Raw genomic sequence first — 27,832 nt, 5'->3', positions numbered from 1 at the left:
CAGTAAAAAGCCATCTCCATCTCAGCTTCTGTCTGTCCTCCAAGGCATGTCAAGTAAACAAAGCGAGAATCTCTGTCAAGGTATTCTTATTAAGCCCTCCTCCTCATAAACGTTGCTGAAGCATAAGCGGACAATCAAAACCAAAACGGAGCAGTAAAGCAAACACAATTGGGAATGGGATACCTCCACTGAGCTCCCACCTATAAATGTGAAACCTCCTCTGTTGCCAGAAAGTTGCAGTGAAGTCATCACACTACCTGGCACTATTTCAATAGATAACAAGCAGTCTGTCCTTTATTCATATCCTGTTTAGTTCAATTGCGACCTTGCATTTCCTTGGTCATCCAGAAAGCCTGGGATTAAACTGGATCATATAACCCACTTTCTGTCACAGGTATCCGATAAAGTTACAAACTGCAAATATTTAAATTTGAAAGAATGACTCCTTATGAAAACATTCAAAAACTACCTTAGTTTGAACTGTGCTTTGAAAGCAAATTTCACTGCATGAACACATCAAACTGTAAATGTTTTATAAAAGCATGGCTAAAACATATCAGCTGTGTGTTTATACAATGCTCAGTGTGCTGTCCATCATCCAAAACACCATACCCATATACCTACACTGTATCACAGAAAAGCCCATCCAAAACATCCTTAAACAGGTCATTTACAAATGTGCATTTCCTAAAATAAAAACGAGGAAAGCTTCCTTTGTTCTGACAAATGTTTTAGAGCACTACAAATTGTATCACAACACACATGTATAAACATATCTGAAGTAAAGCTTGGTGCTGTAAAAACAACACATGGACAACCATCTCCTATACAATCTTCGGCAACATATAAAAATAAATTTAGGAAAAAGAATAACTCTGCTGCCAAAGTAAACTTGATCTAACTCAAAAACAACTGGAATACCAGCCAATATTAAACAAGTTCAAATGAGGGTCAAACTAGGTTCACCGACTGACACGCCCACATTGCTTTGAATGCAATATTGACGGTTACATTTCATTAGAGGCAACTGAAGAATCAATACAAAGATTAACACCTTTTCCGAAAGCCAAAGAAAGTGTTCCTAAAAATAGTCACTGTTAGGACGCTTTGGCTTAAATCGCAAGCAAACGTTTACCGAATGCCTTCGACTTAATGCACACAAACCAAATGCACACGTACACAAACAAGATCTGCGACCAGTGTGTGACTAGAACCCGCTATGGATAGAATGTACTTCAAATGTCACTGTGAAATACTATCATTGTAATAGCGAGTTGATTTAAAGTTATGTAACAAACTTTCATCGTGCCACCGTGTCTTCCATACCAAAGGCTACATGAATGAATATGCTCAAAAAGGGAGAGGCTAAAATGACATATTATTCAACAAAGCAGACAGCCTGAGTTCGGGTGGTTGTTTAATGTGCTACCAGAAAAGTGATAGATGAACACCAAATCACACGGTGGTGTTGAATGTGCAGTATTTTGCCAAATAAAAGGTCGTCAAATGCCCATGCCTTTGGTGGACTGTATACCATTTTAATTAAATAGAAGAAAACTCACTTTTCGAAATAGGCTCTTGTCATAACCCTCTTAAAATTATCATTTTAAACGTGCATACCACTTGTTAAAACAAATCAGTCACTCGTTTCATACAGCGATGACAAGTGTATGTCATAACAACATGAAATAGTAACTAAAACATACTCTTAGTCTGGTTCACTGGGAAAAATAGACACAAAACAAAAACATTCTGATTAACACTAATTCGCTTATACGAAGGCACATCAGATTTACTGACTGCAAGTGAAATATCAAGGTGCCACGTTAATCATGTGAAAAAAAGCTATGCAGAAAAGGAAGTTTTTGCCTCCATGCAAGCCACAACAGGCATTGAAAAGAAACGCTACTTTCTTCAGCTTGACATTTAAGATGTTGCTGGAAGCGGGAATACTTCATATAGTTCAGCCAACTCTGCTTGCAAGGAATATCAGCAATATATTTTGAGGAGGTTGCGAACTTTGAAAAAATAAAGCTGACGGTTTGATACCACCGTCTCGGTGGCATCAAAAAGGGGAGGGGCACAGAGGCACAAACGAAACTCCTACCAAGAACCATTTAATTTTATTATTGTTATTTTTATCTGAGAAAGCAACAAGCGGCCAGGCAAGGTGCACAGATCAGGGCACTGTGCGCCCGGCAGGAGTCGCACCACAGCGCCTGCCCTCGGAGAAGGCCAGGAGACGGGAGCTTTCACCGGTGCACCGTAACGAGTGTTCACGTTCCACGCAACCTGGGAGCGTGCGCAGGAGGCGTCAGTGCGCGAGCGAGAGCCCCACGAGGACAAACAACGTGTCCCTGTTCTTTTTTCCCAAAAGCCTTTTCGTGCCACCCCTCAGTAGGCTGCCCACTGACCTCGTTTTTTCCACTGCATAAGAAGAGGGTGTCAAACCGTTAGTGCTGCCAACAGACTCCCTGCCTTAACATGTTTAAAATGCGCCTCGGGCGGGCTCTCTTACCTCGTCCTCGGACCCCAGGCGGCGCCGCGTCCTCCTGTCGCCATCTCCCTCGGGCGCCGCCGGGGCCGTCCAACGTGTCGCCATTACTTCATGTCGAAATGACCAGCGGGGTCGATCCAGCGGGGAGAGACCGCATTGGCAAAGCCGGGGTGGGAGGCTGGCGGTGGAGAAACAGAAACCTCATCGGGGAAACCCAGCCGGGCCGAGCCGGTCCTTTATTTTCAAACCGCACACAAAATTAATATTTTACGATCCAGAGTTGCCGGTGCTCCGCGGGAGTCCGCAGCTTTCGTCGGGTTGAGGCGATGTGTTCCCAGCTGGAAAGGAGGAATGAGAGAGGGCGGACATGTCAGATGTGCCGTGTTTATGCGAGAGACACACTCAGACCAGACAAGGGGGAGGGGAGCGAGCAGGCAGGCGGCTGACACGGCCAGTGCTAGTCCACCCCCCCAGAGACCAGCGTGACAGCAGGGCACCCGCCCGGCCACCGACCTAAACAGCGCAGCTCCGGCTCAGCCGAGGCCTCCGCCTCCACGCTCCCTCCCCCCCCACACACACCTCCCTGAGAAAAGTTACCCTGGAAACCCGCCATGCTAGCAGCCATTCCACCAGCACCTCCCGCATGCCAACTTCCTCTCTAATTCGAAGTGGGAAAGACTCTTAATACACGTTAAAATAAACGCATTCCAAGTACACCATTACCAGAGGATTCGTATTTTAGACCACGTCTGTATCCATTTCACCCACGTCCCCACCCCCAAATCACACGACAACTAGAAATACTATAGTTCTCTTTCTGCCATAATATAATCCTCATCGGTGCTCTCAAAATTAAAAGTATGTGATATTCACAGATTTTCCATCCATCATAATCATACCACCATCGTGCTAAAATGGGAATACACAGGACGGATGCTCACTTGCCCATAGTACATACTTGCTACTGACAGGTGCTGCTACTATTCCATTAATAGTAGTTGACCACTGCCGAGACGTGCTGGTATTTGCTCTTTCCAATGCAAGAAGTGTTAGTATTTAGTACCTGACAGCACCTACTGATTTACAGCAGTGTCACAAAGATTTCGATTTCCTACCTTTTACCGCCAACATGGGCATATGATACAGTTTAACTCTCACAATTAGGGAACGTTTACACTCCACTACCACGTTGACAAACTAGGATAAACCCATCGTTTCTTAAACCTGAAAGGCCTGCGGGTGATATTTTAAATCGTGCACACCTTGTTAACATCCAGTGGAAGAAAAGGAAACAATGCAACAAAAGGTTTTTTATTGACAAATGTGTACTGCCGTTTATGTTGTAGAAAATGTTAAAGAAGAAAACGTATTCATCAACTAAACTATCTCCCTACATCAAGAGACCGGTACATTTCGACATATTTGCCAAGGATTGTCGAGCTATGCTCAGCCAGATTTCTTCTCTTTTTATTCATTGAACTAAATCTTAATTATCACAACCTGCAGGTCAGACCAAGCTGAAGTCAACCTCCAGAGCCACCAACAGTACTAGAAAGATTAAGAGGGGCCATCAAACATTAACATTTCAACCTAGGACATTAGTGCAGATATAAGTTGAACAATATCACCATTTTACTTTAGATAGCAATTACTTACAAACAACAATGGGGGGAATCACATAGTATCCTTCTAATTTACGCCAGGGGCTATAAAACAGGTTTTTATAAATTACAGTGGTAACTAAGCAGTTGGTGGAGCACTAGATTCATATATAAACTGAAATTGTAGAGGCCTTCGAATGCAGATTTGGTTTCTTGTTCATTTTCAACATTCACAACGGAAAAGTCGTCCATTGAGGAATTAGATTTTCATACAGTGTATGTTAATAGGACTGCTTGACACTCATGCGTGACTTATGTGCTACATTGTTGGAGCGAGTGTTCTTTTTATTGAGGGGACAAATAATCATGGACATATTCATGCAATTACACAAGTTAGGAGGACCTGTACTTAGAAGTGGCTACTGTAGCCCATATATAGTGCAGTTTTCTACAGCCCATTAGTAGTATGGTGTTCCAACCCTGCCTTCTACGCACCCTCCTTTGTAATTCCACTGTACATGAATATCGGCAACATGGCACCGGTTAGGAATAGGAATATGCAAGAAGGCAAAATCCCCAGAGTTTAAAGAGCTCAGAATGAATCCATGTGTATAACCTATGCAGAGTAAAACAGAAAGAAAACGAGATCCTTCTGGAAACAAGAGAGTTGAAAAGAATGAAGCAGTGTTCAATGGGTAGCAGCAATTCCCTACATGTCTAAATCAACTATGCGGCTGGTGCAACTTGACTAATCCTAAGTAGCTGTGATAAAATGGTAAAATGCTATTTAGGATTATAGCAACAATACACAGCCTTAAAATGAGCTGCACAACAAGGTGGCAGCCCTGGCCTATTCATGCACAAATCCCTCAATGTCTCGCCAACCAAGCAGACAACTCCCACACCAGCTACTTTGGAACATGTGCAATCACAAGCCTCTTAAAATGCTCTATTTTAGTTCTCTACTGCTCTACCTCGGAGTATGAGAAAATCGTTTGTTAAAGACTTTACTACACACTCACAACTACTTTCCTCATGGTCCTTACCAAAAACAAAGCAACCAATTTCTAACCAACGACTCACCAACACTAAGTTTAGCCCCACCTTCTAACGTAGAAATCTTCAACACTGTATTCTAATTTCAAACACTATCCCATTCTTGCCCAACCACTAATGTTTCACAGGTTTATATGCGGTCTCAAAAACTCTCCACAATACTCATAAAAATCCCTGCATCAAAACTGACGGACTTAAAACTTTCAACTCTCTACTCTCCTTTTTAGGTCGAGTCTGGTCAGCGCATGTGCTGCTAGGCATGCTGTATTTAGGTAGGGCCTTGAAGTTACGCTCACTCTCCGCCCATATTTTTCATTGGCTTGTGTCACTGTCAACTGTAAACTGTGGCTGTTCATTGTTAAATAAGCTAAGTAGTCCCTCCTTAGTACCGCCTTGTCTCATTTTGAAACCTCCATTGGTGACACCCCGTTACGTGTGTTGTTACTATGTAGAACTTAATTACAGCCTCCAAGCACTATTCCTCAATTAGCATTGTCCTGCCTGCTTTTGCAGGTAGGATACACTTTTTTTTCATAACACAAGCGCCAAACTAATTTGCAATGTAATAGGCTTGCATTTGAGAGAGTTTAAGCTATTGGCATTGTAAATGACAATGCCTTTTATTTGTGTGTTTTAAAACACATAAATAAATGGCATTGTCATTTACAATGCCAATTGCTCAAACTCTCGTAAATGAGAGGCCTGTTGCAATACAAATGTTTCTTCTTTCAGATGGCTCTCTCATTCCAATCATCTGTATGCCTCCACTCTCGGAGGACAGCCTACTCTAAGTCACATGCATGTTTACTTTATTACTTAACTTACTATTGTATCTCTGCAAATTGCCCACACCTTATTTCAAAGATCACAACCGCTCCTTTAAAAGTCATATCCTGTACCCTAACAATTCCTTGTCACCTGCAGCCTATCCATTTATACAGCCAACTAATGCATGAAATTCCCATATCTCCCTCCTACTAAAAATCACACCGAATTCCTATTAATGTAATACTTTAGTAAAGGCATACAATGGTTCTTGTAGAGCACACGACTAATCTGAATAACTAGTAAAAAAACATTAACTGGTGGCATGGAATAGTGGCCGCCCAATGTAAAAGCACAACAATGCCTTGTCATGGGTGGAAATTGCTATGTAATGCAATTACACACCAATATATAACCCACACTAATACCAGAACACTCAGCAGTCAGATTATAGTTCATAGAGACGGTTTAATAATTCCCTTTTACTGCTTAACAATATTATACTCACATAAGAAAACTGTTAAGGGCCATGTCCGTCACCCAGCACTATACTAGTCCCTAACCAACTGAACAGGCACATACCTGAAGAGATAGGCCACATACCACTGGCCAACAGAGGACTCTAATACTACAGGTTCCGACTAGCGAGATAATCTGGCAACTATTTTGTATCTCACAATGATAGTCAGATTTAGGATGATAATGACAAAGCCCATCCCAGCAGATCTCTCTACCATTTCTCCCTTAAACCTATGTCTGCACAAAACCATAAACTTTAAACAAAATATTTCAGTATGGACAACCCAGTACAGTAACCACCTAAGTGGACTATGAACATAAAAAAACAAAAATGTACTCGCAGGGCTGCTCAAAGCTGCCAGACTACTGTAAACCATAAACTGCAAGCCTACCTCTCAAAATTCATTCACTTCACTGCTAAGCGCTACATCCATAACACAATAACCGCAACCCAGTGGTCCTTACGCACTACATGAAAACACTTCCACACAGGATCAAAACAAAGACACATTTCCAACCAAACACCCTACACAGTGTAGCGTAGTACCTGTGCGGGCAACGCTTCAGCACCCCACAAGAAGGTAGTGAGTAGGATATAAATGTTGCAAGATAATAATACCTTTTTATCCATCCCTTCACCTTGAATCTACCGCTCTAAGGAAAAATGATCAATTCCATCCCCACCTACCTTCCTATCCACAATGATCTTGTTCCTCTCCTTTACATCCTTCAGACTTCAACAAAACACTACATAATATCCTCAACTAACCTAATTTCTCCTCCACAATCCACTACTATCAGTCTTGAATCATGCATGCCCACTATCTACACTGCTCTTTAAAACCTGATGCACAATTAGCAAAGCAATCCAGAATACTAGCAGGGCTAGCCGTGTTTTCGGGAGATAATGGTTTCAAAAGATTTACTGTGTCTTATCCCTCCACAGACTAATCAGTCAGCTTCAAGTCGGTGTTGTGTTTAATTTACAAAATCTATTGAAGAAATATAAATTGCCCAGCTGATCACAAACCTGTGTCTTCCGTCACCACTGGTCAGAATGTCACCAGACAGGTCCACCTTTAAACCCATCTGCTAAAGATATCACTTTTTTTTTCTTTTACAGAGTTTTATATAGCACAAACTTGACCCAAACCGGGTATCAGAGCGCTTTACATTGCACCAGTTGCATTACATGAGGACACATTCATTTTTGTTGGGCACAGGGAGATTAAGTGATTTGCCCTGAAATCACAGGATGTTCAGCTGTCATAGCCGAGACTCGAACCCAGTTCCCCAGATTAGAGGGTGACAGCCCTAGCTATTAGGCCAACTCCTCTCCCCACTGTTAAAGAGCAGTACAAAAAAGTCTAACATTACTTTTGAATGATTGTTTTCCCTAAAGAATTGTTGTAAATGATAAAGCTAGTAAAATTCCACACCTTGCATTATCAGACTTCCACAGACCTGACCACTCTATTGGCTCCTGACGTACATCTCTCCCCCAGATGTGCATTCACAGTCTCTAACCCATGGTGATTATGTCCAATCTCCTGAGCAATATCAACAACTTTCAAGCCCTCTCACCTGCAGGAACTCTGCTCAATATTCCTGTAATTGCCTGGCCATCCTCTTCTCCTAACTCTATTGTCTCCCATACCACCGTAAACACTCAGTCACGTCTCCCCAAAAAGCAGTGCCTAATATGTAAACACATGCATGCTAGAGCACAAGGTTTTACTCTAAAGCATGTTGCCAGGGCTGCAAATGTTGGAATTACCAAATACCAAGGCTGTCTAGTCTTGATTCCACCTCATGCCTCTTTAACCCACTTGTGGGACACCCCCGCGCCGCACGGCCACCAGCTGCTGCGTGTGCCCCTTAGCCTTGTCCCTGCCGCGCTGCCTGCCTCGCCGCCGGCTGACTCTGCTGTCGTTTGTTTTTAAATTGTTTTGTCCGACATTTGTGCTTGTCATACTGTTTTGTATTATACTGCTTTTCTTGCCCGTGTTAGCGTTTCTTTTCCTTTAGTGCCTGTTTATTTTTTCACCCTTTTCAGCTTGTGTCCTTCCTGTTTGGCAGCCTACCTCGCCGCCCTCCGTATTCCCTCCCCGCTCCCCGCCACCACCGCAGACCCCGCCCCTTTTTTCCTTCTGTTCCCTCCCCGCTCCCGCCTCCCAGCTGCTCCGCCCACCCGCGCACTTGGCCTTTAAATGGCGACCGTGCGACACAGGTAAGTGTGACCCACTTGTGGGACACCCCCGCGCCGCACGGCCACCAGCTGCTGCGTGTGCCCCTTAGCCTTGTCCCTGCCGCGCTGCCTGCCTCGCCGCCGGCTGACTCTGCTGTCGTTTGTTTTTAAATTGTTTTGTCCGACATTTGTGCTTGTCATACTGTTTTGTATTATACTGCTTTTCTTGCCCGTGTTAGCGTTTCTTTTCCTTTAGTGCCTGTTTATTTTTTCACCCTTTTCAGCTTGTGTCCTTCCTGTTTGGCCGCCTACCTCGCCGCCCTCCGTATTCCCTCCCCGCTCCCCGCTTCCCGCCACCACCGCAGACCCCGCCCCTTTTTTCCTTCTGTTCCCTCCCCGCTCCCGCCTCCCAGCTGCTCCGCCCACCCGCGCACTTCGCCTTTAAATGGCGACCGCGCGAACGCGCAGCGGTCACGCGCAGCGGGCGCGCCGATTGTGCGCCGAAGGCGCGCCAAAGGTAAGCCCGTCTGCGCCCGTCCGCGACCGGATCGCGCCCAGCGCCAGGACCCCTGGCCCACGAAGACCCCGACCAACCCGCCTGACGTACTCCGCCGCCACCCTCATCGCCCTCAACTCCGGCCGACTCCCAGATTGCCATCAAGCCACACCACGACGCACCCACGGACCTTTCAGCTGCCACGCCTGCAAGTTCACCTGCATCCGGACCTGCCTCACAACAGCACCCGCCAAGCCGAACACCAGCAGCACCCACCTCAAGTGCATCCTGCTCAACACCCGCTCCGTCCACAGACACGCCGTGGAACTCTGGAACCTCCTAGACGCCACAGCCCCTGACGTTGCCTTCCTCACGGAGACCTGGATGAATGCCACATCAGCTCCCGACATCGCCATCGCTATCCCGGAGGGCTACAAGATCGTCCGGAGGGACCGCAACGCCAACCAGATGGGAGGAGGCATCGCCATCATCCACAAGAACACCATCCGTCTCACGACCAGCACCGACAACACCCTGACCACCGCCGAACACCTGCATTTCCAGATCCACACCAACCCGAACACCACCCTCAGAGGCACCCTGATCTACCGACCCCCTGGACCACGCACACAATTCAGCGAGGACATCGCCGACTTCGTCAGCCCGCATGCCCTCCCCTCCGCTGACTACATCCTCCTGGGGGACCTCAACTTCCACCTGGAGAACAACAACGACCGCAACACCACCACCCTGCTGGACAACCTCGCCAACCTGGGACTCAAGCAACTGGTGTCCACCCCCACCCACCTCGCCGGACACACACTCGACGCAGTCTTCTCTTCCAGCACAGACATCGACTTCAGCCACGCCACAGAGCTTCAATGGACGGACCACAGCTGCGTCCACTTCACCTTCAAGAGAACGACGACCCACCACCACCAGCAACAGGCCGCCCGCAGAAGCTGGAACAAGGTCACAGCAGACCAGCTCGCCACCTCCCTGAGCCAGCACCCCCCTGCCAGCTCAGCGAACCCCAGCCAGGCCGCCGACAACCTCACGAAGTGGATCAGCATCTGCGCGGACGAGCTCGCCCCGCTGAGGACCCCGCCCAGCAGACCCGGAAGCAAGAAAGCCCCGTGGTTCACCGACGAACTCAGGAGCTCCAAGAAGAACTGCCGAGCCCTCGAGAAAGTCTGGAGAAGGGAACCTACACCGGACAACAGGACCTCCTTCAAACTCGCCACCCGGAAGCACCACCAGCTGATCCGCGCCGCCAAGAAAACAGCATTCAAGGAACGGCTGGACAACAACGCACACAACTGCAAGGAACTCTTCAACATCGTGAAAGAGCTTTCCAACCCCAGCGCAGGAAACAACGACATCACCCCATCGCAAGACCTCTGCAACTCTCTCGCTTCATACTTCCACAACAAGATCGCGGACATACACAACAGCTTCAACAACCAACCTACGCACACCATGACCGAACAGCCACCCCCCACCACCGCCCTCCACGCCTGGACCCCGGTCAGCACCGAAGACACCATCCGCACGATGAACTCCATCCACTCCGGATCACCGACTGACCCCTGCCCTCACCACGTCTTCAACAAGGCCGACGCTGTCATCGCACCCCACCTGCGAGACATCATCAACACATCATTCGACACCGCCACCTTCCCTGAGAGCTGGAAACACGCCGAACTCAGCGCCCTACTCAAGAAACCAACAGCGGACCCCACCGAACTCAAGAACTACCGCCCCATCTCGCTCCTCCCGTTTCCTGCCAAAGTCATCGAGAAGACCGTCAACAAGCAGATGGCCGCCTTCCTCGAGACGAACGGATCCCTCGACCCCTCACAGTCCGGCTTCCGAGCCAATCACAGCACCGAGACCGCCCTCATCGCCGCCACCGATGACATCCGAGCCCTGATGGACAATGGGGAAACAGCGGCCCTCATCCTCCTAGACCTCTCCGCGGCTTTCGACACGGTCTGCCACCGCACCCTAGTACAGCGCCTCAGCAACATCGGAATCCAGGACAAGGCGCTGGAATGGATCATCTCCTTCCTCGACGGGAGAACACAGAGAGTCCGCCTACCACCGTACAAGTCAGAGGCCTCCGAAGTCATCTGCGGCGTCCCTCAAGGATCATCTCTGAGCCCCACCCTCTTCAACGTCTACATGAGCCCCCTCGCGGCCATCGTACGCAAACACAACCTCAGCATAATCTCCTACGCCGACGACACCCAGCTGATCCTCTCCCTGACCAACGACCCCGCCTCCGCCAGAGCCAACCTGCACGAAGGGATGAAAGAGGTAGCCGAGTGGATGACGACCAGCCGCCTGAAACTGAACTCTGACAAGACGGAGGTCCTCATCCTGGGCTCTTCCCCCTCCGCCTGGGACGACTCCTGGTGGCCTCCCGCCCTGGGCACCGCACCCAAACCGACAGACCATGCACGCAACCTGGGCTTCATCCTGGACTCCTCCCTCTCCATGACCAGGCAAGTCAACAACGTCTCCTCGGCGTGCTTCAACATCCTAGGCATGCTACGGAAGATCTTCCGGTGGATCCCCACCGAGACCAGGAAGACCGTCACCCAGGCCCTCGTCACCAGCCGACTGGACTACGGCAACGCCCTCTACGCCGGTACCACCGCCAAGCTCCAGAAGAGACTCCAGCGGATCCAGAACGCCTCAGCCAGACTCATCCTCGACATCCCACGAACCAGCCACATCACCGGACATCTGAGAGACCTTCACTGGCTCCCCGTCAACAAAAGAATCACCTTCCGCCTCCTCACCCACGCACACAAAGCCCTACACGACCAAGGCCCGAGCTACCTCAACAGCCGGATCAACTTCTACGCTCCCAAACGCCACCTCCGATCAGCCAACCACGCCCTCGCCGCCGTCCCCCGCATCCGAAGAGCGACTACAGGAGGAAGGTCCTTCTCCTACCTGGCCGCCAAGACCTGAAACTCCCTCCCGACCGACCTGCGCCTGACCCAAGACCACCTCTCCTTCAGGAAGAAGCTGAAGACCTGGCTGTTCGAGCAGTAGCGGCACCCCCCAGCGCCTTGAGACCCTACGGGTATGTAGCGCGCTCTATAAGTGTCACTGATTGATTGATTGATTGATTAATCCACCACCATACACTCCTTGCCCCTTTATCTCACTCTTGCAAGTTATATTTCATCTCATCTTTCTTACTTTTGTCACTGTTTTCCTTATATCTCCACCACCTTCTGTCTGCATCATTCAGTGCCTATCCCTTACTCAATGTCTGATAATAAAATGTCCCAGTGGCCAAAAGTGAATACCCCACCAGCAACCAACAGCACAAATTAAGTACTCAAATCAAGACTGGATTTCCCTCTAAAAACTGCAGGTCCAAGTTTTCAGACTAATCCCCTCTGATGCATGCCTCCTTTCCCAGCCGTATTCTCTCTAAACCGGTCTTCATTACTTACCCAAAGGAATAGATACGTATAAAAGATGCAGACACATGTTTCCTCCTGGAAGCACTAGCTTTGTTGTGGCTACTTAACTTTATATGTACCCCTCAACTCACCCTCATTTGGAGGCTGCCACCCTCTCTGGATTAATCTTCACCTCGCAAACAAGCAAAATGTCTCTTTTGAACTTCAACAGGTTCAACCATCCTCAAAGCATTGCTTATTTTCCACAAAATTGCTCACCTCCACTTACTCAGATGGACTCGCCCTCGAAAATCCCAAGACACTCGAAACGGTTAGGAGATATGCGTAGACCGAAAAACGTGCTAAAACCCATTCAGTTGGAGGATTACTTGTGAATGGCGGTCACTTTTTTTTTTACTCCATATATAACGAGCAGCTAGACTTCCAATAGGTTAGGTTAATCATTCACAACACAGATAAACAGAATACACAATGTGCAGTTTTAGGGAAATTCAACGACAAAAACGCAACCCACATGCATTTAAATACTGCAATACAAAAGACAACAGCCTAAAGCCGGCTCTTATCTGGTTACTATAAACTGGGCTAAGGGCCCCATGAGAGTCGCCATCTTACAGAAGATGTGGGTGGTTATTCGAGTTTTTTTCTCGCTGCTAATGCCACTCCTTAAATTAATGAGGGCAAACAACTTTCAATTGATTCCCAGCTCTTGTAAGGATCGCTGCTGGTGACAGGGCGCATAGCTGCGTTTTCTCTTACTCTCTCCTCCCTTAAATCTACTCTCACTCGAGAGGGGGAGAAAGGAAAGCAAAAATCGGCGTAGTGCACCCCATCTCTGTGTTCAGATATAAAAAGCATTCGCGTAAAGGTGCAATTTATTGAAAAGCCATTTGTAAAGTGTTGAGGATGTGAAATGAGATCAAAAACATAGAAAATTATAAATAGGCCAGTTTTGAATGAAGCTGCTGGGCCATGCACCAGCTGGCCAGACAAAAGGCTCCCCTGCGACTGACTCCCCTTTCAGTGCTCCTTTCTTTAGAGACCTCCATCCCTCGGACTCCTCCCACGGAGAGTGCATGTGAGCTGGGTTAGGTTGTGTACACGTGAAGACAGGAATGCACCCATGCCCTGAGCCAGGGAAGGCAGAGTCATTGTGAAGGCTGCACGCAGCACAGCAATAGTCCCGTCAACCTGTGAGTCTGCAACAGTTTCGAGCCCTCTGGCTATTTAAATTTCCAGTTTCTCTTTTGCCTGCTGTGGTGGGAAAAGGCAAAATGGCCTTCAAATGCCTGCAGCAAAGCATGGAAGTTTCGTTTTGGGAGGGTTGGTTCGGTGGCGGACACTTATGCCACGGGCGGCCGAGTTTCAAGAGGCGTCCTTTTAACACTAACACTGATGTGGTATTGTCTTCCCTTGCCGAGATTTGATTAAATGTCTTTCAAGGGAGGGCACTCAACTCGGACATGAAAGTGGAGGCATTATATTTCTCGTCTCTTCTGACTCAGAGCGATCACATTTCACTAGCCAGCTGTGCAGAACGGGGCTTTTAAAACGAGCCAAGGTTCCAAGGCGGAACTGGGCGTCCTGGCTTGGAATTGTGGGGTAAAGAACAACAAAATTGTACAGGTTTATTAAAATAAATAAAAAAACTCCTCACACAATTTAGGGTTGTTCTGTAACACAGCTCTCCTATGTCCATTAGAAAATTAACTTACGTTCCCAAATTGAAGCCTCCTCACTGGAAACAAGGCTTTCCATCAGTAGTTCATTATAAACACTAACATCGGGGAAACAGCCACCTTAACTGAATACAGAAAGGAAGCGACGATATTGTTAGTTCCTGCAACCAACAGAAACTGCAAATATACTCACAATATTGATCGATTCGTGAGTTGCATTTCAGTACACCGCCCAAGAATTACGTATTCAGGCTGCATTACACGCATAGCTTGTAACGAAACTACGTTCAGGTATTTAAGGCCAGGCAGCACTGACACCTGCCTGAGGAGAACATGTAAGACCATTACCACGCATCACACTCGTGCTAAAACAAATCACCTGCAAACGCCTCACCATCGCAAAATAACAGTCTGTGGAAATGTCTCGCATTGCGTCATCATAAGCATCGTGAAAAACAAACTAGCTACATGTTCATAGCTCAACAGCCAAAGTCATTTGAACAAGTGTTATTCCAAGCCCCGTTCCAGCCGAGAGTCCTCAGGCTTTTAAAGCCACTTGGAACCACGTGTAAGACAGGAGATTAATTCTTTCCCCTTGGACTTTTATATAGCGCACATATGGGCCAATTTCATGACTACTACATTAAAGTTTTTTTTTCTTAAGATGGCCATCATTATGCTGATTACCCGAGATCTGGAAGCAGAAGTGTGTCGAAATGAAAGATTCTCATGCATTGTGGAATTGAAATCCATGGCAAGGTTAAGATTTTATTGCTGTATTAAAAAAAAGTTATTTGACTGTTTTATATTAATGGGTGAGTGTTTTAAATCATGTACATCTTTTATGATCATCTGGGTAATGATCGAATAAAGATTGATTGATTGAAGGAGAACTAGTTGAGATGTCAAAGGATAAACTGATGCAAAAAGACAGGTCAAAGGGCTCACTGAATCCAGGAAGCGAGTATTTTTAATTTTATTTTTAAATTGAGGAGTAAGCATACAGTAGCCATACAGTGACTGACACCCATTAGCCAATTGGAAACTCATTTACAGGCAGTGGCCGCAGGATGAGAAAGAAAGTTTGGGTGTCATCCACATAAGGGTGTTAAGAGACGCTTGACTGAGTATAAGAAAATACTCATGGATGTTGTGTACCTTGAGAAAAGTAGGGTACCCTAATTTGAACCTGGGGAAATGCACAGTGGTAGGCGAGAAAAATAAATAACACCAGAAGCGGAAAATATGCAGTCTATAGGGGTAGGGTAAGAACCAGTCAAGTGCTGAGCCAGTGATGCAGCAGGTGTAGTTTTCAGAGAGGGATGACCACGTTGAAAGCTGAAAGTTTTATGTTGAAAGGTCAAGGAAAAAGAGGAGTGATGGGCTAAAGCGATGAAAGTTAAATATGTGATAGGGATATCTCAGTGGAGTGCATGGTCTACAGGTATATTGCAACTTGTGCACAGGGTTTAAGCAAGTCAATACCAAACGTTTATGGGTTTTAATGAAGGAAGGGAGCTGAGCAACAGGGGGTTAGATGGAGAGTGCAGGGTGAAACCAGTGGTTGGCTTTTTTGAGCAGTGGAACGAAAATGAAAAAGCATTTTGAGGAATAGCAAAATAATATTGAAAACGGTGGCACGCCATGGCAGAAGCTAGAGGTAAGAACAGGGGGTTTGTTGGCAAACCTGTGTTAGATCTATATCATTTCTTCTGATAATTTGAACAGAATGTCTCCTCTTACCCTATTGGAGCACCTTCTGCTCGTAACGCTGATCATCATGTGTCCTCAACCAGAAGAGAAACACAGAATCGTGACAATAGTGCATTTCCAGCCTAATATTGTGCATGCAAATTCCAGTTCTATCTTATAACTGTACAGTATCACTCACAAGTTATTGATCCTAGCTGTTGACACGAGAAGTGCAATTAACCGTTGTTAATGCTCAGCCCCTAGACTACTGGTTTCCATTCTCGTAACAATCTCTACCCCACATACATAACCAGTGGCCTGACACCGCCTGTGATCAATCAATCAAAAAGCTTTATTCGGTTACTATGCGAAAGATAGCCATAAAAGCTCAGTTCATAGGTCACACACAAAATTACCAGTCATAATAAAAGCTATAACCAAAGGCTAAAAACATTTAAGAGTCGTATCACAATTGATGTACGGGATTTAAAAACATTTTTTTTAAAGGCAATGAGAGAGGCAATGGTGAATACATTATCCAGAAATTATAACGCCTGTCAATAGTGTTAGTGAACAGCATTTTGCAAACCCCCTCTTGCAGACATACTTCCTATTGACAGAAGAAAAATTATAAGCTTAGGAAGCCTAAGTGTTGCTTGCAAAAAAAGAACAAGATAGATTTACGGTGTTATGTATGACATGCAAATACGACTACAACCACAATTGCCCAACCTGCCTATACAATAATTAACACTCACTCTCTAACTCGATTGGGTAAGGCAATTTCTGAATTCATTTGATTGCATCAATTACGCTTTAGTGCCCATATGCCAGGTGAATGATGGCTGTTAATTGCCCGCTCATTCGTCATGGGCTCATGTTGAAGGCAAGTGTATCCGAGAAGGTATGCAGGCAACTGAGACATGTTAATGCCCTACTTAAAAGCCTTTCCATCCCTTTGCCCCAGGTGTGCCTTCGAGGTGCACGATTTTCTTTGTATCAACCTTCTTCCTGTACAGAACATCTTCCAAGCTCACATCCATGCCTTCACATCCGATACAGTCATCTGAGAACTATACAGTCTATTGCCTGCACCCTCAGTTGTGGGACAAAGCACTAAAAAATTGGCTTACACCAGACTGCACTTATCCAGTTCGGCACGACACATGCAGCAGAGGACAGCCAACCGCTGCAAAAAGTATGCCCATTTGCAATAAGTGAGCGAGTGGGCACAGTAGGCTGGGAAAAGGTAGGAGGCCATCTTTACCTCCCACATTGGCACCAATCAGGCAGTAATGGCGAGTGGGCAAATAACAGTATTAGTTGACTTCAAATTGTGCAATTTGATTGACTAAACATTCCCCCTCGTTACACTGCTGGTTACATTGTATTTTTATTCATATTTTAATTAAACAGCAGTTGTGAGCTTCTTTATCCACGGGTCATATGTAATTGTTAGATCTGATTATACAGGACAGAATATGTGCTGAGACCCTGAAGAAGGCTGTGACACTACCTTAGTTATTTTGGCTGAAACATGATGGTCTAGTATTTACACAGCTGCCTCTAATGACGGCACCTGCGTTACCAGCAATTCACAGTTTTTAATCCTGACACCGAGTGGCTGAATAAAGTTATAGCGTAGCTACCCCCGTAGCCAGTTTGAACGATTCACATCACAGCACTGCACTCTTACGTACACGCTAGACTCGCATAGGGTTTTAGTATTGTATTGTATTGTATTGTGGCATACTTATATAGCGCAACCTGTCACCACCAAGGGCATCCTGGCGCTTTGACCCATACTCAGTGAAAACAGTAGCTCAGCCTATCCTGGGAAAAGATGAGTTTTCAGAGCCTTTCTAAAAGAAAGGAGATCTCCAAGGCTTCTCAAGGATATAGGCAGAGAGTTCCAGAGTTTGGCTGCCGCTACTCTAAAAGAGCGGCCACCCATCCTCACTCTCTGGAATCTTGGGACTACCAATAGTCTGGATGACGAGGAGCGTAACGCTCTAGAAGGACAATACCAGGCAAACATTCGCCGCAGAGGAATGGGGCCCAGGTCATGAATGGCCCTAAACACGATACACGCTGCTTTGTAGCGCACCCGTAGATGGACTGGCAGCCAATGAAGTTCTCGCAGTGCTGCCGTGGAAGAGCTGTGGTAGGGGCGAGAAAGGGCGAGTTTAGCAGCGATATTTTGTACCCTTTGCAGCTTGCCCAAGAGTGTTACCGGGGCCTCCAGAAGTAGTGCGTTACAATAGTCAAGTCGACTTAGGATGGTACAACGCACTACTTCTGGTCTGGCTTGCACAGGGAGAAGAGGAAGGACCTTGCGCAGCATACGAATCAGCATCATACATGTTGAAGAGATCTTATTCACATGTAGATCCAACTGCAGGTTAGGCCCAAAAATGACGCCTAAATTGCGCGCTGATTGTGCCGCAGACACCGTCTCTGAAAAGGACGGAGGCCAGAAGTCTACTGGGAGGTCACGAGGAACTCGATCAGTGGAACAGTGTAAAACCTCCGTCTTGGTTCCGTTGAACTGTAACGAGTTCAACCGGAGCCAGTCTGCTGTCGCCTGCATGCACCGATGGAAGGTCTCCAGTGTGACTGCGTCCTGTCCCTCCAGAGAGAAGACCAGCTGGGTATCATCTGCATAATTGCATGCAGAGATACCAAAGGTTTTAATGAGCTGGACTAGGGGGCGGAGGTAGACATTAAAGAGTATGGGGCTGATGGCCGAGCCCTGAGGTACTCCTTGTCCCACTCTCCGCTCCTCTGAACTGAAGGGGGGTAACGAAACCCGTTGTTGACGGCAGTCCAAGTAGGAGATTAACCACTCCCTGGCCTTATCCCTGACCCCGCATTCCTCCAGCCTAGAAATCAGGGTGGGATGGCTGACCGTGTCGAACGCGGCCGACATGTCGAGCAGCACCAAGAATGCTGCCCGACCACTGTCGACTCGCGCCCGCAGATTGTCTAGCACGGTCACCAACGCAGATTCGGTCCCATGCGCTGGGCGGAAACCGAATTGCGTCTCATCCAACCAGTTGTTCCCTTCTAGGAAGCTGGACAAAGCACGGGTGACCAGTTTTTCCATGATTTTAACCGGAAAAGGGAGCAGGGAAATTGGCCGGTAGTTAGAGAGGCAGGCAGGGTCGAGCGTAGGTTTTTTTAAGAGCGGGGATACCACTGCCTTCTTCCAGCAGCTTGGAACGGTAGCTGTCTCGAATGACTGACAGCAGATGGCGTGCAGGGGCTGGAAGAGGTCCTCTTGAAACACCCTCCATAGTCTTGGAGGGAGAGGATCCAGAGGCGAGCCAGAAGAAATCATCAGAGCTAAGTCGCCGAACTCCTTCAAAGATGGAAGGGGAAAGCTGCTCAGCTGGGGTCGACTGGCCTCGCTCGCCGGAGCTCCCAAACTGAGGGTCGACTCCGAGGAAGAAAAAGAGTGACCTCTCAGCTGGGGTCGACTGGCTACGATCTCCGGAGCTCCCAAACCGAGAGCCTGATCCAAAGTGGGGACAGAGGGGCCGCTCAGCTGGGGTCGACTGGCCTCACTCGCCGGAGCTCCCAGACTGAGAGCAGGCTCCACCAGAAGGGGGAGAAGGCTACCCTGCTGAGGTCGACTGGCTACAATTGCCGGAGCTCCCAAGCAGGGAGCTGAATTAGGAGCTGCGAGGGGAGAGCAGTTCAGCTGGGGTCGACTGGCCGCCGTCGCCGGAGCTCCCAAGCTGAGAGCCTGATCCGAAAGAAGAAAAGGAGGGCTACTCAGCTGGGGTCGGCTGGCTTCCGCCGCCGGAGCTCCCGGGCTGGGGGGCTGCTCATCAGGTCGGGGTCGACTGGAGGGCGTGACCGGAGCTTCCTGACAGAGATTAGTAGCCCTCTGCAGGGGTCGACTGGCCATTTCCTCCGGAGCTCCCTCCTCAATGGTGGGGTTCCGTGGATCCTGCAGACCTGCTAGGATTTTACGGATTTTTTCCTCAAAGGCGTCCGCCAGAGAGTCACAAAGCGCTTGCGACGAGGGAACAGCGCTCGCCACACACGTAGGGTGAGCCAGGTCCTTAACGATTTTAAAAAGGGCCTGAGCCTTGTTTGGGGCCTGACTCAAAGTAAGTTCAAGAAAGGTCGCTTTCGCTATCTTAATTTGAGCTTTATATTTATGCATAGCCGACCTAAATGCAATTTTCTCGGAGTCAAGATACTGCTTCCTCCAGACCCTTTCCGCGCGTTTACAGTCGAGTTTGAGCTGGCGAAGTTCGCTCGTGTACCAAGGACTGGCTCGGTTCACCCTCCCTCGCGACTTCCGAAGGGGCGCCAACTTGTCCAGCGAGCTAGTAATAGACTGACAGAAGAGGGTGTAACTATCTTCGACTGTGTTGCCAAGTTTAAAGTCCTCATCTAAGATGTTCGGCAGTGGGACAGTATTTAGGATGCGGGACCAAGGCCTCTCTAGCTTAGCTAGAGGTAGTCCAGCCTTACGCGAAGTAGGGTCCTCCGACCAAAGGGAGAACCTGATCAAAAAGTGGTCCGTCCAATATTGGCACTTGATGTCCACGAGTGATGCCCATTGAGGATCCGCAAACACTAGGTCCAAAGTGTGGCCTTTCCGATGCGTGGAGGCATTCGCCAGCTGTACTAAGTTGATATCTGTACAGGCTTGGCTAAGAGAAAAAAATGCGTTATCCAGCGAGCTGCCTGCCCACAGATTGAAATCTCCAAGAACTAATAACCTGGAGTGGGAGCTGGCAAGTTCATAGACCAGGTCAATGAAAAGAGGGATGGATGGTGCTGGTCCCGGGGGACGATAACAAAGAACCCCCGAGCAGCAGATCGACTCCTGCTGTTTGACTGAAAAACCCATCAGTTCAAATCCCGGTACCTCTCGAATCTTTAACTGGGAGAGGGTAAGCCGCCCTGCCTCAATACAAACATTCCTGAGCTCCTCCCTTGCAACGAGGGGGTTGTAGCCTGCGTGAAAACCAGGGGCCAGATGTAGGTAGGGAAAATTTACCGATTCTTATTTACCGAATTTTACCGATTCGGTAAATAAGAAGGGGGGAGATGTAGGAACATCCAGATGTTCCTTTTACCGAATCGGTAAAAATCGGTATTTACCGATTCGGTAAATACCGACCGGTAATGCCCATTCATTCCTATGGGCTTTGAAGCCCATAGGAATGAATGGGCATTACCGGTCGGTATTTACCGAATCGGTAAATACCGATTTTGACAAGGGTGCAGGGGGTGTCACTTTGACACCCTCTAGCACCCCCAAAAAAGGTTCGGGGGCCATGTGGCAGGCATACCTGCCCTAAGGGCAGGTCTGCCTGTCATATGGCACAGGTGTGCATGCACACATGTGCATGCACACCTGAATCGGTATTTTACCATCAAATTGAATTTGATGGTAAAATACTGAATTTGTAGGGCTTGTGGGACTCAGAAGAGTCCCACCTACATCTCAATTTTACCGAATCTGTAAAAATACCGGTCGGTAAATTTACCGATTCGGTAAAATTACCGAATTGGCCTGTTTCCTTCCCCCTACATGTCAAAAGCCAAATACCGGTCGGTAACGGCCGAATTCGGCAGTTACCGACCGGTATTTGGCTACCTACATCTGGCCCTAGGTCTTTCACGTGAGGTGCATCCCTATGATGAAGCATGGCACCTCTGGTGTGTGAGAGGAACCACCCTGAAAAGAGAAACCCCTCCCCTTACGTGGTAGAGTACAACCGGTCAGTTATATGACCTCCGTTTGACTTCGGACCTGTGGCTTTTTCTGTGATTTCATAGATTAGTGGGAACTTGGCTCACGCTGGTCCTTAAAACTCCTCCAGCCCCCTAGTGTGTTTACCCCAACATCAACCATTAAACTAGCAGCCTCTCTACAAGCTAGATATATTGGTAGAATGACCTACAAAAGAGGTCTGGAATATAAAACCGCACTTATTTGTACCGCGGGAGATTGTTAGCATATGGTGCAAAGATCAAAAGAAACAAGACCTCATAGTCTCTTAATATGTGAAAAATCTTTTCACATCAAGAACTTACAAAAATGGTTTGATCCGCACACATTAATAGTAAGCAATCAGTTCCACCAAGTGATGTTCACATGTTTGTTTATTCTTTTTTCTTCACAGGTACCCAACACATAGGGCTTTCAATCGCATGTCCCCGGATTACCATTCTTACTTCTTAGCCTCTACACTCCCTTGCACAATCCAAGGTGCACCAGTCAATCGCCCTGTACCTCACCCAAACCTTGATTGACTACATACATCTAGACTCTGCATGCCTTTTAATTCTAGGATCCCCCTCCATTATTATTTACTTCCACCACTCACCCGAGCATGCATCTCATTCCAGGTCTTTAAATAAGTTCTAGACCATCATGACCAGCTACTTGGATGAAGAGTGACCGCTACACAATACAAAGCCCATTCATAAATGTGCATATTATTTATGTCAGTTTCATTGTACGTCAATTGTCTGACTTTCTGCTAATTTTACCATAAGGTGTGTTGATCCTCATTGCTACAGCTCACTTTTCGGTTTGGCCAACCAGTCCATCAGCATGTGTCATATGTAGGCTAGGGTTACCACCTATTTTTTTTACCACCATGGTCTGCATTTTTTAAATTCAGGCCAGTAAACTTCTGCGAAAAAGAAATGGCATTTGGTATTTTTCCCCTTCTGAATGATACTAAAAGAGCAAACTCAAAAGAAAATACTTACAAAGCATTTAAAAACGTGCTAGATCCAGCAGAATAAGAGTATACGTGAGGATAACGGATGATGTCCGCACAGTTTTGCAAACATTCTTTTTCACATACCAACAGCTGTTGGCTGTTCAAGAACAGGAAGCCGTAAACAAATGAGCAGTATTTATTCTAAGAAAGGTGGCGACCCTAAATATTATTGTCAATACCCTTATACACATCATTGCTGATCGGAATACTTCGGCTGCCAATAAATGAATAAAGTCAAATAAATATGCCGTACCGACTTTTTCCTATACATTCTGGTTCTTGTGGCTTAGTTTCCCCCTTATAATAATACAGGTCTGTAAGTACTATACATAGTACGAGTACAAGAATGCAGGACGTAACAAGGTGAGCTATTCAGGGAGAGTCTTTTCACTTTCAAGTTCAGGATCACAAACAGCGAACAACATCCAAGAAAGCCTAGCACTTACGAGGAAAGTTGCCACTGACCTTTGACCTCCCTATTCAGGCAGTGCAGGCTCTGATGCCAGTGGCCAGCCCCTCCCCAGTGTGCAGCTCCTCCCTTATTTAGGATCCTGTGCCTTTACTCATTTGCTTACACAATAATCACACAACTGTACCTGTTTTTGTATGTTTTCTTTCCAGTCGGCTCAGCAATGCAAGACTCCTCTCCAGCACTATATTGTTTATAGAAGCTTCCGCGGAGACGCACGTCCGTGTACACAAGGAACTGGATAGGTGAGCCCAGGAGCCCTCAGCACCCAGGTGCTCCCCCAGGAAATGCGTGCAGCTCCTCGTAAACACCAGCCGCGGTACTCGGGAGCAGGTGAACGAAGCGCAAATAAATCCTTCCCATGGGACTGTGGTCTTCAGACCGAGGCACTTGCTCTTCCCAGTCCAGTCAAGGAACCTGTCGCGCAGAAGGCGGGGCTGGTAAATGGCTCCCCCCGCCCCATTCACAGCTGCAGCGTGCTTGGGGAGCAGGGGTCGCTTTTCTTCTGTAGGATCTGTCCTCGGCGTGTTACTGGGTTTAGTGTGTGCGTAAACTCCACAAAGTGCTCGTGCTCTCACTGGCACAGCTCAGTGTGAGGTAAAGGCTTTTGGAGGAAACAATGGGAGGCGGCGGCGGGCGGACACGTCAGTGGCCGGGAGGCCGCAGTGGGCGAGCCGCGGGTTGTGCCCCCAGGAACGCCGGGCGAGCCAGGCGCAGGAGTGAGGTCCGGATCAGTCACAGGGGTCGCTCGCCAGCAGGCGGAGCAGCAGCTCGCTCCACGGATCCCCGTGACTCGCTCACCAGCTCCCGCCGCCCATCCACCAATGATGGCGGGAGGGAGTGGCGAGTCCTGAGGGAAGGGGCCGGGCAGCTAGGGGGGGCGGCGCGCCGCCATTTCACGTGTCTTGCCTGTGACCCCGCAGCAACGCTCCCCGGAGCCTCCCTGCGGATGACGAAAGGCTCTTCCCGCTCTCCTCCCATCGGGGCGGGCGCTGCTTCTGGCTGTTATTTGGGGTCAGGAGGCCATAGAACAAATAAGCCGGCGTTTCATGGAGAGATTTCATTAGGGTGGCTGCGGCGAAAAGCAGGGACGCTGAAAATATGGCACTCTTCGCTCCACAGACCTGCGCCCTTCCCTGCGTTTATGACAGGGCATGCTATGTTTTTGTATGAACGCGTTTTTATTTGGACTTTCTCGATCGGAAAGACACCTGTTTACGTGCGAGATTAGTGTACACGAACACCCTTTGTGTTTTGTAAACAATTAGAAAGAAATGTCAATGGGGATTCAGTGCACTAGGGTAGGGCAAGTCTCCAGAATCCATTTTTTAAAATTTTTATTGACAACATATGGCAGGTTGTAATGATGTGAAGGAGGCAAAATTTGTATAAAAATGTATCATGTGTATTTGTAAAGCGCACCGTCACACACGAAGGCAGTATTATAATGTGAGAGAACCTGACCTCTTTACAACATTGGTAGCGTTACATTTCAACAGAGTTGGATTTATTTATTTTATTTATTTTTATTTATTACAGAGATTTATATAGCGCTGGCCTGACCCGAGGGTATTGATGGTGCTAGATTTCCGGTTCAGGTTATTTTCTCTAATACCAACACTCACCTGGGCCCATATAACATTTTTACACACCTTAAGCCGGTAACCTGTTTCTTCTCTCCTGCCTAATTTATAATGTATTCCTGTATACCATAACTTACCACTTTACTTGTCACTTTACCTCTTTTAAAAAAACAAGTGATTAGATCTGGCTGTTAGAATAATTGGTAGCATAACAATTCACATAAAATAACCACAGACTCAGGAAAAGTTTCAGCACTTTATCTATGCAAAATTTTGTGAGCCAATAACCAGAACAGTGTGATCAAAAGAACTTTCAAGTAAAAAAATAACAATCAAAGTAAAATTACTTAAAGATTTGGCAACTTCACTTTTAGACATTGGTACCTGGAAACGGTGGAAAAAGGAAAACAGTACAAGGACATACCACACAGATTTATATTTACCTAGAATAGTGCGAGCAAGGGCTGATAAAGAAAGGGCTCCTGACTAAACCAGAGCCAACAGGTCAGGACAGGTAACCTCCCCTAAGTGCAACGCCAGCGTCACACCCCTCTCTGCAGCTACTCTGGTTCCCTTCTCCAGGATAGAGTCTTCTCCTTCACAAAACTCCTTATTCTTCTTTCAAAGTGCTCGATCAGCCCTCTGAGGTCTGCGGCATCCACGATTCTTCTTCAGCATACTTTGGGTCAGTGACAGGTCTGCGACAAGTCGGACAATCTAACTGACTAAGCCTACCGTAGTTATACCATTTCCAGGGACATGTACCACGCCCCAATGTTGCAAATTTGTGTTTTCCCTTCATTTGATTGGTCAGAAAGACAGGGAGAGGTCATCACACCATACCAGTATGAAGTAATTTCCATTATTTCAATTAAGCTAGATTGCCGCCCATCATTTTATGTTGCCATGCAATTTTTTTCCACCCAGCAATATTATTTCAAATCATATACAATGTATTCAAAATCATTCAATTTCTTCCTCTTGCTCCGGGTCACAAGGGTGAGGTTCCCATGAACATCGTGGGAAAGATGGGAATTGGCAACGGTTCAATGACAGAGCTTCGAGGGTTTCAATGACAACTGCGCATGACCAGCAGATTCAAAATGGAGTTTGCAACACTCTTCAGGCCCAAATACAAACTATTAATAAAGTCAAAGGAAAACAAGTTAGAATACGAAATTAAATGAATGCACTGTATACCACTTATTTCTACTCTAAACCCATCACTTTATTTTAGGTAGAGCACAAGGTTTTAGTTTAAGCAAGGCATACACATTAGATCCTTGAAGCCCATGTCACCTCCTGCCTCTCCACTTACATAGAGGAGAATGGCCTCCTTGCATCCCATCAGGCGGGATTCCGCCCGGGCCACTCCACGGAGATGGTGGTCCTTGCAGTCTTGGACGAGCTGAAGGGAAAGGCCGATTCTAACCTCCCCCAAGCCCTGGTCCTTCTCGATCTGTCCGCTGCGTTTGACACGGTTGACCACTCCATTCTTCTCGACCGTGTCAGCGCAGCGGGCATTCTGGGCGTGGCCTTATCCTGGCTTGCGTCCTTCCTTCGGGATAGGTCCCAGGCAGTTCATCTCCCTGGCTTCTCTGCCCCTCCCCACCCAGTCACTTGTGGCGTTTCCCAAGGTTCCTCTTTATCCCCTCTTCTTTTCAATCTTTATATTCATCCCCTCATCACCTCTCTTCTTGAGCTGGGGGTCTCTGTGTACAATTACGCAGATGACCTCCAGCTCGTTTTCGATCTTTCTTCTATCCCTGATTCTCTCCCCAAGTTTTGTTCCACCTTAGTTTTTATTTCTGACTGGATGAGCGCTAATCACTTGAAGCTCAATCCAGACAAGACGGAACTTGTCCTCACTGGTGGTCCCTCCAACCCTTGGTCTCCTGCACATTGGCCCCTTTCTTTTGGTCCCCCCCCTCTGCCCGCTTCCTCTGTTCGCACCCTTGGTATCAAAGTCAGTCATGACTTATCCATGCACAGTCAGATCAGCTCCGTCGTGTCCTCCTGCTTTCTGTCCCTTCGTTTAATTCGGAAAATCTCACGGTTCTTCTCCACTGATGCACTTAAAACCATAGTCATGGCCCTTGTTACCTCCCGCCTTGACTATGGCAATGGCCTGTACGTGGGCATACCTGCCTACGAATCCCGCCGTTTACAGGCCATTCAAAACCAAGCTGCTCGCCTTATTCTTTCCCTTCCTAAATCTTCTCACATCACCCCGGTTCTCAAGTCCCTTCATTGGCTTCCTGTCCGTTTCAGATCCTTCTTCAAATTGGCCTGCTTAGCTTTTCGGGCCCACTCCCGCTCTGCTCCCCTGTTCATCACTTCCCTCGTCTCCTCTCATGTCCCTAGTCGCATTTTCCGTTCCTCCTCTCTTTCTCTCCTTCATATCCCTCGCTTCCGTAAATCCAGAACGGGGGGGCACCCGGTTCTCAGTCCTGGCCCCCCAGTTCTGGAACAGTCTTCCTCTCTCCATCCATTCTATCCCCATCTACACCCATTTCCGCAAAGCCCTTAAAACCTTCCTTTTCTTCCAGGCATTTCCCTCCTAGTCTTCCTGGGTCTCCTCTGTTGAGTTCTGATCAGGTCCCCAGCGCCAGGAAGCCGCTTGGCCGAAGTGCGCTCTATTAAATATCTTATTCATTCATTCATTCATTAGCATGTGAAGTTTGAAGCGGCCATCTTTGGCACTACTGCGCAGCTGTAAGGAATTCCCATCAAAAGCAAAGATACGTCATACTACATAGATGCAATAGATGCATGCGCAAAAGAGTTCCCGCGTTTTCGGCTGCAATTTTTAGGACACTTGGATGACTGATTAGTAAAACACGTGCAAGCTTCCCCTTCATACTAAAAATGTCGTGTGGTGCAATTATTAGTATTTACAAAACATGTTGGTTAATTCGTTACATGTTATTTTGAGAGGATTGAATCTGAGCAAGTTTCGTTACATATGAAACCTTGCTCCATCAATCCCCTCGTTGATGGCATTCTATGCCATCACTAATTTAGAGAACCAGATGCCAACTTTAGCAGTTTCCCAATTCAATTTCTTCTATTGCTTTAGA

General features: G+C 47.3%; 1 protein-coding gene across 1 annotated transcript in view; it reads right to left on the bottom strand.

Moving 5' to 3' along the window:
- ARHGAP21 (Rho GTPase activating protein 21) overlaps positions 1-24,014 on the bottom strand; it is a 545,637-nt gene extending 521,623 nt beyond the window's left edge. The window contains exons 1-2 of the mRNA XM_078663440.1: positions 23,297-24,014; positions 2,519-2,835 (exon numbers count right to left, since the gene is read on the bottom strand). Of these exons, the coding sequence (XP_078519566.1) occupies positions 2,519-2,602 (84 nt within the window). The 5' untranslated portion in view covers positions 2,603-2,835; positions 23,297-24,014. The remainder of the gene's footprint in view (positions 1-2,518; positions 2,836-23,296) is intronic.
- Positions 24,015-27,832: the final 3,818 nt, after the last annotated feature.

The sequence above is a fragment of the Lissotriton helveticus genome, chromosome 10 (assembly GCF_964261635.1).
Source record: "Lissotriton helveticus chromosome 10, aLisHel1.1, whole genome shotgun sequence".
In the NCBI taxonomy this organism is placed as follows: Eukaryota; Metazoa; Chordata; class Amphibia; order Caudata; family Salamandridae; genus Lissotriton; species Lissotriton helveticus.
This window is presented reverse-complemented; position numbering and strand designations above follow the sequence as displayed.